Raw genomic sequence first — 15,526 nt, forward strand, 5'->3', positions numbered from 1 at the left:
TCCCAGGGGAAATTCCAAATGTGAATTATTCAGGGAGGGGACGACTAAACCTACTCGATAATATTCTAAATTTTACATCTGAAAGTAACGGGAATAAAGAATCAACGGAAATGTCAGAGATAGAACTTCAGGTTCCTTTACACGATTTTGTCCGTGTCTTTTGAAAAAAGACATTTTCATAAGACAGATTAATTTCATTTGTTTTACTTTCTCTGTGGCTGCTCAATTATGCACGTTAGGGGGGAGACTTCCCCCACCACTGTCTCCGTTAAGGTTTCAGTTTTTATCTCACGCCTTAAAAATGAACGCAATGCGAGCACAACTCAAAATAAAAAAGCACAACTCAAAATAACATATATAGAATAATATATGCACATAACACGGAACAATTAATCAAAAGTGCATATTATGAGTTGAGGCTCACCCAAATTATTGGCCAGGGGGCTCACCATTCCGCAATCTATGAAATCAATCCTGCAATAACTGAAAATATAAAGTATTTTTTAGTATTTTAACATCTTCCACAACTCAAACGGTCCAACATTCTACAGCCCAGTGAGTCTGTCTAATCTCCTAAATCGGGAACGGAGGAGATAAGTGAAGTTACGCCCCGTATTGGACGAGTCTCCAACCTCACCCTCCCCCTCTCCTACTGTCTACGCTAAAGTTTTCTTCCTTCTGCCAACTACGCCGCCCCCACCCCAAAGACTTTAATAAGGTAAATTTTTGTACGGGAAGAAAACATAATAAATCTAATACAATTATCCAATTATAAGGTTAAAATACATACTCTGTGATAGATGCAAAATTGCTTTGGCACATAAAATCCTATTAAGGTCAATTCCAAACAGTCGTGATCCCTTTGTGTCATCAAGTGAAATGGTCAAAACACCCTTATTTGAGCTATTTTTTCAATCCATTCATTGTTGCCAATCTCTGTCCACAAGTTATGCAAGCTGTCTATTGTTCATATATAAGGCTTTTAGCAAAGAGGTAATCGTATAGACTTTGAAAAAAGCCGCATTCGATTTAAATTGAAAGCTCTAGATCCGTTTTTTTAAATTCAAGAATAATCAGACAGTAAGCAACCCCCCCCATAGAATAAAAACTTGAAACTTTTTGCAATCGAAAACGAACAAAAATTAATTTAGAAAAACTTTCCGAAAAATAAGTTTTTCAAAGAAAAGTAGAGGCCATTTTAAACTTAAGCTCAGGAGATATGAATACCTGTTAAATTCAAACTCAAAACGACCAGAAATTACTATTAAAGAATAAATGAAACCCAAAACGAACAGAAATTAAATAAACAATCATAGCAAAAAACATACAACAAGTAATAATATATGCAAATCAAATTTGAATCGAAAGTAAAAAAAAAAATTGAAAACCAATAAAATAAAAAAAACAATTGAAAACCAATGTATTTTGTTGCGTAAACAATCAATGCGAACAAACATACAATATATATTAATGTAAATGAATAAATAAATCTTAAAACGAGTGAAACTTAAATTGAATATGCAAATCAAGTTTGAATCGAATAAAAATAACTACAAACAAGAGTTTGGGTATGACCTTCTTCTTTCGCTGCAAAAGTTCTAAAAAACAAGACATAAAACCTACTGCGTCATTGGCGCTTTACTGAAAACGAATTATATCACGAATGTTTTCTTTTGTACTCAATATTGAAAATAAATATTTAAAATACAGTAAAATTTTGAACTGATGATTTTAATTTATTAGTTGTTTCCAAGATTGGTCAAGACAAATATAGTTTCACTACAAACAAAATTTGGATACTGCCTCCTTCTTTAACTACAAAAACCTAAAGCCTTCTGCGTCATTGGCGCTTCACTGAAAACGAATTACTCTTATATTACAAATTTATTCTTTTCCAGTTCTTACATTATTGAAAATGAAAATAAAAATTACAGTGAAAAAAAAATATTGAACTGATGGATCTTTCAACAATTAATATCATTATATATCTAAATTCAATTTGATTTTGTTTATACTTTCCAAGACTGTTCAAGACTCATATAGTTTTCAGTAAGGCGCCAATGACGAAGTAGGTTTTAGACTTCTGCAGTGAGGCGATACCCAAACTCTTGTTTGTAGTGATTTTTATTCGATTTTAATTTTATTTGCATATTCAATTAAAGTTTCACTCGTTTCAAAATTTATCTATTAGTTTACATTAATATATATTGTCTGTTTGTTTGCATTGATTGTTTATATAATCTCTGTTCGTTTTCAGTTTCATTTATACTTTAATAGCAAACTATTTTTTTCGTTTTAAGCTTGATTTTCATATTCAATCTAAGCATTAATCGCATTAAAATCTATTTATTCATTTATATTATTACTTGTATATTTTTTGCTATGATTGTTTATTTAATTTCTGTTCGTTTTTGGTTTCATTTATTCTTTAATAGTAATTTCTGGTCGTTTTGAGTTTGAATTTTAACAGGTATTCATATCTCCTGAGCTTAAGTTTAAAATGGCCTTTACTTTTCTTTGAAAAACTTATTTTTCGGAAAGTTTTTTTTAATTAATATTAATAAAGGAATATATTGCATGTTATTATACATTATTAGCATAGTATGATATTTTTTAATATTATATCATAAATTAATATAAGGGTATTAATGCTTTTCGTGATAATGACTGTTGCGAAGAAAAGAGAAGAAAACTGTTTTCAAAAGACATAGATTTTTTTAGCCTTCTTCAATTATTGAATAAATCCTAAGCCAATACATATTGATGAGCTGGAAAGCCTATGAAAATAGAACAAACAGTAGATTGGTGAGGCCAATAAAAAACATTATTTATTTTATGTTTTTTTTAGGATTATTACATTACACCTGTGGGATAATTTCGGCGAGGAGTGAACGCCTAGACTCATTTTTATTATTTACTGTTCAGTGAAGTAATTGGAATAAAGATGACTTGAAAAAGAACAAACTTACTGTCTATATACATGCCCAACGCCACACATTTGTTAAGTCTGCAACTCTGACACTTATTTCGGTTATTTTTGTTGACCACACAATTATTTTGACTTAGGCAAGGGTCAGTCCTCCTGCTTTGTGATCTTCTAAAAAATAATTTGCAGGCATAGCATGATATGACGCCATAATTCAATCCTCTTGAGATATCCCCGCAAACCTTGCAGGGATCATTTTCAATTAGGGCTAGAAACCAAAAAGAAACTTCAAAAATCATTAGATTTGGAAATAGTCCATATAAAAAATACTGTTAATAATATTAGCCTAAGGTAAAAGGCACACCATGTTAAAAAATTTCAGACAGATGGGACACTCACATAAAGTTGTTTAGCACCCTAGTAATATAGGGGGCAATACTCCTGCAACAGTCCTATCCCGGTGTAATATTTTAGTTTCTAGCCCCTTGCATCCACTTACACTCCTGCAGCAGCCCTATTCTGATGTACTATTGGAGTTGCCATCCCCTTGCATCCACCTGTCCTTTTGTCAGAGCCATAGAGACAAGAACGTTTCCTGTAAACTTTGCATGCCAAAGTCTGGTCTTTGAGATAAGAACATTTGTAAGCCAACTTTAATTTGTCGATGAAATAGCACAATGGGTCAGGTTACACACAGTCCCATCTGGTGAGCAATATAAAGAAAAAATGAGAATTCGTCCAATATAATTGTGTAATCGATATTTCAATTGGACTTAGATTTTTGGTAAATGCTATCAGTCACTTGTTTTTGTGCACCTTTTTTGGAATCATTCCAAGAATATGGATACCACAGTGATTTGAGATGCTTGCTGGACAGATATGTTCTTTTAGTGGTCAATGACTCTAGTTTCGATACCAAAAAATTTTAATAAGTACAGCCGGCCAGGTATCCTTTTCGTAATGCAATGGTCCCGAGCACACTTGTCTTCAATTACCAGACTTGTACATGAGTTTGGGTCCCCATGTCCACATCCAGGGGTACCCAATTCCCCCTCCAAATTTTTTTGAACTTAGATACTTTTTTTCGGGGGGACTTGTGTTTTTTTGTTTTTTTTAACTAATAATTTTTTTTCTTCTCTTGAACTTAGAAAGACAGACACAAAAAGACAGAGTGAGAGATGAATTGAGAGATGAAATAAAACTTTTGTTGATAAAATCGAAGAACAAACAAAACTAATTTTAAAATTTTCAGGTATTTTTCTAATTTGAATCAAAAAATTAGTATTGCTGCTCAGACACCATAAATATTTTTGCACTTAGCGATTCTGAACTGGAACCTAAAATAAAATAAAAAATTGAATTTCTTTTCTACAGAAATATAGCAAACAGATGCGCACTTTAGAAGTTGAACAAAAAAGGTTTGGCTCCAGGAGCAGGGCTGCCACCACAACTTAATGAAAATCAACAGTTTTTCACCAAGAAAATCACCAGAAATCACTAGATTTTCACCAAGAAAATCACCAGAAATCACCAGTATTTCACAAAAATCACCAGAAATCTATGGTCAATAATGATAAGCTTTACACCAAAAAGACGCGTTGGGCACCCTGAGCTAAGACATTATGTTTTTCAAAGGCCGTCAACTGCTCAAAAAGTTTTTTTAATAAAAAAATTTATATTATTGCTCAGACACCATAAATATTTTTTTCAGTTTAAATAATAACTTTAGCGATTCTGAACTAAAAACAAAAACAAAATAAAGTCTAATTACTTTTCTACGGAAATATAGCACAAGATATACTCACTTTAGAAGTTGAGCCAAAAAAAATTTGGTTCCGGGAAACAATGACAACTTTGAAGTGAGAGATGAAATAAAACTTCAAATTTTCAAATTTTCAGCTATTTTTCTAGTTTGAATTAAAAAAGGAATATTATTGCTCAGACACCATAATTATTTTTGCAGTTTGCATAATAGATTTAGATACTCTGTACTGATGTAATTATAGCTAACATTATAATATCGCATTTATTTTTACCCCATATAGGGTTACAACCTAAAATTATAACGTCATTCATTAATCTTGTACATAAAAATACGGTTTCTCATAAGAAATGATTATGTTTCCGAAATTATTTTTGTTAATTATAAAAGGTTTTTAAATACGTCAATTTCCTTTCAAGTGAGCCATTAAACAGCTCTCTATGATTTTCCAGCACCGAGCTAGATGAGGATAGAAGAAAAATAAGAAATAAATAAAAAAAAGATGCCGTATATGTTGAATATCATGGTTGCAGCCACTTTTCTTGACTTTCAAGCCAATATATTTTTCTTGTTGTTTAAGTTAAGGAACGGTAAGTTTGCTATATCGGGGTTCGGACAAGGCAGCTCTAATAGTGTACGTCTTGTTTTGATCTGGCTCAATTTTTAGGAGTTATAGGTTATTTTAGTGTGTACTATTGGGTGTAATCGTCTCTTACTAGGTTGGTACCTACCACGACAACCTGGATTCAATTCTTTTGATGTATCTATTGGTGTCAAAATTCAATTTTTTAGAGTTTCGATTACTATTGAGCTCAGTTGACTCTTACTTAAAGTTCGTTACCACGAACTGTTTGACCATGTATCGTTTTAAAACTCGACATTTCTTTGTAGCTGCTGCTTTCTAATTCTGCTTATATCTGATGTTGGCAGTCAATTTGAGAACGTCCGTTCTGTAAGCTTGTACATAAAAGTGCATTTTTTTAAATAATTTTTTTTTATTTAAGAAAATTATATTTTTTAATTAAAAAAGGCACTGGAACTTTTAATTTCCGTTCGAATAAGCCCTTTCGTTAAATTCTATAGCCACTGGGTCGATACAATCACCCCTGAGAAAAAAATCAAACAAATAAACACCCATCCGTGATCTTTCTTCTGGCAAAAAATACAAAATTCCACATTTTCGCAGATAGGAGCTTGAAACCTCTACAGTAAGGCCATATGATACGCTGAATCTGAGGGTGTCATTTTCATTAAGATTCTATGACTTTTACGGGTTTTTTACCTTTTATTCAAAAATAAGGAAAATTTTCTCAGGCTCGTAACTTTTGATAGGTGAAACTAAACTTGATGAAACTTATATATTTCAAATCAGAATAAAAAAAATATAATTCTTTTGATGTATGTATTGGTATCAAAATTTTGTTTCTTAGAGTTTCGGTTACTATTGAGCCGGGTCGCCTCTAATTTACATTTCGTTACCACGAACTATTCGATACATATAACGTTTAAGGGTTTCAATGACTTGTCACTTTCATTTTTGACTGGTTCTGATTCTTTCTGTTGCTAGTAATTCTCACTGCCGCTTATCTTCTAACCGTATATTTTTTGTTCTCGCTGTGGCATATCTTTTACCGGGATATTTCTTTGTTCTTCACTTTTACCTTTGACACGTTGAAATTGTCGTTGTCACAAGTATTCTAACTGTGAATTTCTTTGTTTTTTATTTTCGTTTATCATTACTTCAGACATGTTTCTCAATATTCTTTACCTTAGCTACTCGGATTTTTCCTGTCACATTTGATGGTCTAGGTTGTTCATGTGTACTCTAGGCATTCTGAAACTGCTTGAAACGCCATTTGTAAATAGACTCATTGCACTTTTTGTTCTATACTTAGCTATTTTCCTTTTGTAGTGTTGCCTGCGTCATCGATACTAAAAGCAATAACATCACTCCTAGGGGGAACTGATATAATATATTTTCTTGAAATTTGCTCATAAATATGACATCACTATCGTGATATTTTTCCAAAGACTATGGCTCTTATCGCATTTTTTCAAACTCTTGACATATATAGGTAGTTTTTTAGGCCTGAAATGGTCAGAATGCCAATTAAAAAAGAATTGGAGCTATTTTTGGGAAAAATACACAGATACACAATTATTGCTTGTTTAAAGAGATAAGATGTATATCGCGGTCGTAGCGGTAGCCGCAACTTAGTAAAAGACGAACACGTCCCATAGTAAGAAAAACTAGCCCCCAAAACCTAAAAATGGTGTCAGATTGAAATGCAAAGTAGATCATTAGAACTAGATTGTCCAAACACCCTATAAATGAAACTTATTGTTTATTGTATATATAAATTCATAGCTCTAATAAATAAAGTATCGTTTAATAAATCCCGCTACAGTATAATTCAACATGTATTTCGAAGATACAACATTTTAATTGACAAAAAGCTTATTCTGATAGAACAAAACGAGGGAAAGCAACAAAGATTGAATTAAAAAAAGGTTTTTAGTATATACAAAAATAAAAACAACACAAAAAATAATCTGTATGTAGTATTAACCAATAATTTCAAAATGATAAATTTCCTAAATTCCGGTAAAGATAAAACCCCAGTTACTAGCCAAAGAGGGGTCTATCAAATACCAGGTGAATTTGGCCAATACTATGTAAGTAGAACATATCAGAATTGAGAGAAACGTATTCAACAGCATAAAGAGGATATTGTCAAAGCTCTAAATTCTAATATTTCTATTGTTTCATTTGATTCTGCTTCAGGCAGTCATGTATTTGAAAATCCTAGCCACAACATACTTTTGATGAATCTGCCCTGATTAGCAATGACCCAGGCATAAGACAGGTAGTCCGAGAAGCAATTGAAATCAGACTTAAGATCAATAATAATATTTCCTTAAATTGGGACTTGGGGGAATATACACTAAATGCTCTATACACAAATTTAATTCAAAATAATCTTACAAAATATTTTAAAAAACCAGTAGACATTAACACAGAACCGGTCACAAGAAGACCTTTGAGGTTAGCTGCCAAAAGGCTGAATTAGCAATAAGAACGTGTTTTTAAGTTATTTTCCTTTTATCTCTCTGAATCGCCTTGTTTTACCTCACTTTTTATCAGTCCTGGTTGAACTTCACTGAAGTAAGGATGCTTGGACTGCTTTGAATTTTTATTTATTTTGGATTTGATTGGTCACATGTTGCTGTGAGTCTTTTTTATCTTATATATTTTTGTCTTCTAGGGCGGCCCTTGGACATAAGTCCGAAATATTCATTCAATTTATCTTCACTGTCTTACAAAATATTTCCCTTTTGTTTTTCGTGCTTTTGTTGTTTGTTATTCTAGTTTCAGTTAACAAATAAAGTTTTTGTTGACCCCCCACCCCCCCCCCCCCGAAAAAAAAATTACTGCATTTTACATAATAATGGATAATTATATAAGGAGAAACCGTATTGACAAACACCATTTAAGATGAACTATATCGGTCCCTTATGTAACTTTATGTAAAACCTGATTACAAACAGGAAAAAGCCTACGACTTTTTCTCTTTTGAAATTGTAAGAGATGAATCTCAAACAATCAAGTAGCTAACAAAATTCAATGTATACAATGGCCTGTTATTCCAATGATCGTCTTTTAATGTATCGATAGATAAGCGTGTATATATATTGCATTCACCTATTACGTCATATATGGTTATAACCTATACGATTATAACGTCATTCATCAGGCTTGTACACGAGAAAGCAGTTTTTTTTCAAAATTGATGAAAAAAGAGGAACCCAAGGACACAGGGAAATAAAAAAAGAACTCAGCCGCAGCTTCTGCAAAAGAGGCAAAGTTAAATGGTCAAAAGTTCCTAAGGAAGGAATATAAAATTTTTGATCTTATATCGTTAGTAAAACCTAAAAAGAATAAGCCACAAGAAAGAGACAAAAAGTAACCACAAAGTGGGGTAGAACAGTTAAAAACCCGATAAATGGATATATGTCTAGATGGTACAGGATTAAAAAGTTTCTAATAATAGTGTCTGATCAGAATAAAAATTCAAAAGCTCTCTGCCCAAGATAAAAGTTTCAACAACAGTGAAATTAAATCAAAACGAGAATTTACTCTTGGTGGAAGGGGGATTTGTGTCCATTATACACTGGTATATTGGTAGTATGCTGGAGATAAATTCGCTTACTGTAAAAGTATGGTATCATGTTGACTCATTTAATATGCTTCGATATAAAGTTTACCCACGCAACCTCAACCTAATCAGTCCAGGTTCAATCAAAAGCAGCTAGGGTGTTTGCTTGCCGACTAGAGGGGTGATGGAGCATGATAAATGAAGTTTGCCCAACCACACTTCGATCTGGTAGGCTTTACTGCGTCCTCCATCCCCCCACGTACGAATACAAAAAGTATTTTTATGTGTTCCCCAAACCATTGTCATTAACTACTTGAAGTGAATTTGGAAATTCAAGTTAAAAAGAAGTACCCTCCGTCATGGAGAGCTTGTGCTCGAGATTGGCAACCAATGGCGTCTATTGTCCCCTTGGTTGGTTTAGATTTCGCGCATCAATTCCTTTATGAAGAACAACTTATACAAAAAAAGGAATGTAGATCTATTCGTGAAATCAAAAATCCGCCAAGAAAGTAATTACACTGATTTGGTAAGTGATCTATGATAACCCTACCTAATTGCTTCAGCCACTAATAAAATATTCCTACTAAAAATAATTACTACTAGAATAAAACCGCGTAGTCAACAAATAATCATTTTCAGATCATGGCAACAGGACCAAAACCGATTCGAAAAGCAATCATCGATACAGAATTTATTTCGATAACAAATGCCAAGGAAAACGTTATATATGCAGCGGCTATGATAGTAGTGGAAGAAGAAGGCAAGAAGATATATGGAAAAAGCTGGGATCTCACTTATAACCTCAAGGAATACGCCCCTCACACCTACAAATATTGATTAGAGCTTGCCAATTCCCCCAAATACCGCCTGGCCAGAGGGTAAGTGGGAATCATGTATTGAAAAAGAAGCGCAAAACAACTCGGTTCTTTACAATTAACAATAAGGAGATTACAGAAGAATCTAAATATTCATTGTTTTTATGCCAAGGGGCCGACCTAGACAGATCTTTTACTTTTAGACACAGCTGTGCCCCCATTATTATTGTTATAACTTGGAAAAGAACCCAAAATGCGTCAAATACGAAGGCACACACCGTCCTTCGCTCGAAATCCGCCACTGCAAACAATTTTTATTTGATCCCGAATCCGAGGAATACGAAACCAAAAGAAGCGGGCTATTCCTGAGGCGTAACAAAATATACCAAAGAAAAAGGACGCCCATAAAAGTAAAATGAAAAAAAAAGTTATAGTCTAAATCTATCACCATACAATTCGATCCAAACCCTTTGAAGTCCTAATCCCCCAGTAAAAACTTTTTTGATAACACAAGTTCTATTAAGTCCCACAAAAATTTACCATCCATAAAAATTAAAATCACGCCTTTACAGATATATAAAAAGGCATCAACTACTGGTCCAGTTTAACATTAAATAAAAAAAACAAGTTTTTTAAACTGAAAGTAAGGAGCGACATTAAAACTTAAAACGAACAGAAATTATTCCGCATATGAAAGGGGCTGTCCCCTCCTCAACGCTTCGCTCTTTACGCTAAAGTTTTTTTATTGTTTTAAAAAATAAAGTTATGAGACACAGTCAAACTTTAGCGTAAAGAGCGAGGCGTTGAGGAGGGGACATCCCCTTGCATATACGGAATAATTTCTGTTCGTTTTAAGTTTTTTTGTCGCTCCTTACTTTTAGTTTAAAAAACTTGTTTTTTTATTTTACTTCTGATCGTTTTTTAGTTAATGCAACTTTTATTTTGGCTCACCGTCATTGAATAAGTAAACAAAATTTGCATAAAAATTTTACTTTTCTTTTGCTAAATGGATGTCTCTAGATTTGGTTATGACGTAATTTACAAATTAACTTAAGTAACTAACTTCTATATTCGTATATTTTTCTTTTGGCAAAATATACAAAGTTGAAGGTTTTTGCAGATATGAGCTTGAACCCTATGTAATAGGGTTTTCCGATACGCTTAACCTGACAGTGTGATTTTCATTAAAATTCTTTCACTTGCAGGGGATGTTTCCCCCCTCTTTAAAAAATCAAGTAAATTTTCTCTGGCTCGTAGCCTTTGATGAGTAATACTAAACTTAATAAAATGTATATATTTAGAATCAGCATTATAAACCCATTCTTTTGATATATTTATTGACATCAAAATTCCGTTTTTGAAAGTTTTGATCACTATTGAGCCGTATCGCTTGTTTTTTATTGTTTTTTTTATTACGTATATGTTATTACGTATATGAGGGGGTTCTTCCCTAAGTCAATAACACGCTCTTTACGTTAAAAGCTAAAAACAAATTTAATTAAATAACCCCAGAATCACAAAATCCGTTTAGTTATAAAAGATATCTCTTTTTAAATAACAAAAAAAAACTAACGTAAAGAGCGAGGTATTGACTTGGGGGAGAACCCCCTCATATACGCTATAATTTCTGTTCGTTTTTTGTTCTAATGTTGCTTCTTGTTTTCAGTTGAAAAAAACTTGTTTTTTTTTATTTAATTTCTGATCGTTTTTTAAATAATGCTTGGAAATCCGGCGCCCCCTTCATAGAAATGTCCCCTACGCCAAAGAAACTACCTCCACGGAAAGATTCTCCCGAGTACCCCCTCCTCCAGCCCCATCCTCCAGAAAAAAAATCCTTCCTGAAAATGTCTGTATACTTCCCAATAACCAATAAATAATGCTGGCAAGTCCGGCGCCCCCTTCATGTCAATTTCCCTTTCCCCATGAAAACTTCCTTCAGGGACAGATCCTCCAACATAACCCCCGACCCACGCCCCCCCTCACTACTAGAAAAAAACCCTCCTGAAAACGTCTGTATACTTCCCAATGTGTTAACAGTGGGTAAAGTTCATAACTTTTAGCCCTCCCCCCGGGGACTTTGGGGGATTAAGTCATCCTAAAAGACAAATTTATCATATTTTCGACCATGCTGAACAAAATGGCTATCTCAAAATTTTGATCGGATGACTTTGGGAAAAAAATGAGCGTGGGAGGGGGCCTATTTGCCCTCCATTTTTTCGGTAACTTAAAAAGGGCACTAGAACTTTTAATTTCCGTTCCAATGAGCACTCCCATGATATTCTAGGACCACTGGGTCGATACGATCACCCCTGGGAGAAAAAAACAAAAAAAAACAAAAAACAAAAAAAAACAAATAAACACGCATCCGTGATCTTTCTTCTGGCAAAAAATGCAAAATTACACATTTTTGTAGATAGGAGCTTGAAACCTCTATAGTGGTGTTCTCTGATACCCTGAATATGATGGTGCGATTTTCATTAAGGTTCTATAACTTTTAGGGGGTCTTTTCCCCTATTTTCGAAAATCAGCCAAATTTTCTCAGGTTCGTAACTTTTGATGGGTAGCACTAAACGTGATGAAAATTATATATTTGAAATCAGCATTGAAATCTGATTCTTTTGATGTATCTATTGGTATCAAAACCCGTTTTCTAGAGTTTCGGTTACCATTCAGCCGGGTCGCTCCTTACTTACAGTTCGTTACCACGAACTGTTTGATCGAAAGAGGTAACTTGTGTGGAATGTTGCTAACCCGAATAAGCAAAACGTCAATTTATTAACAAAATAAATAATAGCTTCCGTGTGTAGTCTTAAACAAGAAAAGGAAAATGATAAGATCTCGCAGATATCCACAACTAAATAAACAGAACCTAAGAACCGAAACCTTATGGGAAAACCAAAAAAGCCATAGTACAGATAATGTAAACGAATTATTGAGTAAATATATTCTGGTTAAAACAGTAGAAGACTTCGACTTTACCCGACTGCATTTTCTCCTGAAATATCCTAGGAAAATCATGGAAGATTGGTTAATCGGAAGAATAATTGTAAGTTTGCTGTATTACGATTTTAGTGCATGTGTATTAACAATGTCAACCAAGTATACGAGGTTAGCTGCAAACTCAGCATTCAGGATTTTCATAGAGATAATTCCAATATCCAATTACCTCCTAATACTCGAGTTCAGTGCAGAAAACCTTTGGCACATGGATGATGACAATGGCTTCACCACGATTTGGCAGCTCCGATTCCTTACCATATTAATAGATCAGGGGTACAATTTGTTGAGAGGAGGAAACTTCCTCAAAACTCTATACAAACTGTTTGATTAACGAATTTCTTATCATGTCTTATATGTAACTTTTATTTCATAAGTCTTCGGTATTCTAATGGTTAGCATACTCACTTGTCAAGTAGGAGAACGGGGTTCAATTCCCTGAGTAGGGTAAGAGGTACCATTTTGCTTACACATATAGCAATCACCATGTTATTTGCGGAGACATATAGGAATTTCAACGTTATTCTATAGAAGCTCTACACCTTTTCAAAGAGATTCAGAGCTCCCTCACATAATGGAATTTGAGGGTCGATAAAGTGAAATTATGTCACTATTCTAGTTTCTCTAAACCAGTATTGCCTATAACTTAATTTACGTAGACAATGAACGATATTAATTAATGTTTTGAATAATAGGAGTGTGAATGATTCTAATTAGTGATTGGATTGTATGAAGGTAGAGAAAAAAAGGATTATGAAATTATGTCACTATTCTAGTTTTTCTAAATCAGTAATGCCTATAACTTAATTTACGTAGACAATGAACGATATTAATTAATGTTTTGAATAATAGGAGTGTGAGTGATTCTAATTAGTGATTTGATTGTATGAAGGTGGAGAAAAAAAGGATTATGAAATTATGTCACTATTCTAGTTTTTCTAAAACAGTATTGACTATAACTTAATTTACGTAGACAATGAACAATATTAATTAATGTTTTGAATAATAGGAGTGTGAATGATTCTAATTAGTGATTGGATTGTATCAGTGGAGAAAAAAAGGATTAAACTGATTAGCAGTTAAGGTAACCCCCGAAGGAGTTGTTAACTCAGGTAATTTGTTATAAATTTGAAACATCATCAGTCTATGAAAATGACTAACGACGATAGAATGGCATTGTGACTTGACCTAGCTTTACCTTTCCGATGTGGTCTGTATAATGCACAAGTGATGTTTGATAAGTATTGTCAATTTAAAATAGGATCTAACGTTCCCTTCTTTCCGCCATTTCTGAGGGCAAGGGAGGGGAGGGGTCAATTTTGGAGGGAAAACCAAAAATACTCAGAATCGAAAATAAACAGGATCTGCCTCAAGGGGAAGGCTCAAAGACCCTTCGTTCCCACATTTCTGAGGGTCAGGGAGGGAGAGGAGGAGTCAATTTCAGAGGGCAAACCAAAAATACTCGGAATCGAAAATAAACAGGATCTGTCTCATTGGCAAAGCTCAATGGTCCTTCGTTCCTCCATTTCTGAGGGGCAGGAGTGGGAGGGGTCAATTTTGGAGGGAAAACCAAAAATACTCAGAAACGAAAATAAACGGGATCTGCCTCAAGGGGAAGGCTCAAAGACCCTTCGTTCCCACATTTCTGAGGGCAGGGGAGGGACAGGGGGAGTCAATCTCAGAGGGAAAACCAAAAAAACCCAGAATCGTAAATAAATAGGATCTGTCTCATGGGCAAAGCTCAGAGGTCCTTCGTTCCTCCATTTCTGAGGGGCAGGAGAGGGAGGGGGTCAATTTTGGAGGGAAAACCAAAAATACTAAGAGTCGAAAATAAACGTGAATCTGCCTCACGGGGAAGGTTCAGTGACCCTTTGGGCCACCAGTTCTGAGGGGGCAGGAACGATACAGGTTAAATTTTGGAGGTACAACCCAAAATAATACTAAACGAAAATATATGCGACCTGCGTGTAGGGGAAGACTCAGAGGCCCTTTATTATCACATTTCTGAGGGCAGGGGAGGGAGAGGGGGAATCAACTTCGGAGCGAAAACCAAAAATACTCAGAATCGAAAATAAACAGGATCTGTCTCATGGGCAAAGCTCAGAGGTCCTTCGTTCCACCATTTCTGAGGGGCCGGAGAGGGAGGGGGTCAATTTTGGAGGGAAAACCAAAAAATACTCAGAATCGAAAATAAATGAGATCTGCCTCAAGGGGAAGACTCAGAGGCCCTTCGTTCCCACATTTCTGAGGACAGGGGAGGAGGGAGGTCAATTTTGGAGGGAAAACTAAAAATGCTCAGAATCGAAAATAAAGCATGATCTGCCTCAAGGGGAAGGCCCAGAGGCCCTTTGTTCCCCCATTTCTGAGGGCAGGGGGGAGGAGGGGGGCAATTTTGGAGGGAAAATCAAAAATACTCAGAATTGAAAATATATGGGATCTGCCTCAAGGGGAAGGCTCAGTTGATTTTTTGTCGTGTTACTTAGGTAATAAAGGAACATTTAGTATTTTTTCTAATGTAAGTGTTTTCTTAAGAAAATGGCCCATCTTTAACAAATATATCCTTAGCTAGTAAAACTGTTCATAAATTCTCGATTTTTTTGTCGTGTTACTTAGGTAATAAAGGACTAGTTAGTATTTTTTTTCTAATGTAATTGTTTTCTTAAGAAAATGACCCATCTTTAAAAAATATAGTCTTAGCTAGTTAAAAATGCGCATAAATTCTTGATTTTTTTGTCGTGTTACTTAGGTAATAATGGAACATTTAATATTTTTTCTAATGTAAGTGTTTTCTTAAGAAAATGGCCCATCTTTAACAAATATAGCCTTAGCTATTTAAAACTGTGAATAAATTCTTGATGTTTTGTCGTGT

The 15,526-nt window shown here is 34.3% G+C and overlaps 1 protein-coding gene across 1 annotated transcript in view; it reads right to left on the reverse strand.

Moving 5' to 3' along the window:
* The window catches only part of LOC148954772 (uncharacterized), a 242,402-nt gene that overhangs the window by 73,687 nt on the left and 153,189 nt on the right, over positions 1-15,526 (reverse strand). The window contains exon 7 of the mRNA XM_089087238.1: positions 2,970-3,194. Within this exon, the coding sequence (XP_088943364.1) occupies positions 2,970-3,194 (225 nt within the window). The remainder of the gene's footprint in view (positions 1-2,969; positions 3,195-15,526) is intronic.

The sequence above is a fragment of the Artemia sp. Qi Xiang Cuo genome, chromosome 3 (assembly GCF_049724085.1).
Source record: "Artemia sp. Qi Xiang Cuo chromosome 3, ASM4972408v1, whole genome shotgun sequence".
Lineage (NCBI taxonomy): Eukaryota > Metazoa > Arthropoda > Branchiopoda > Anostraca > Artemiidae > Artemia > Artemia sp. Qi Xiang Cuo.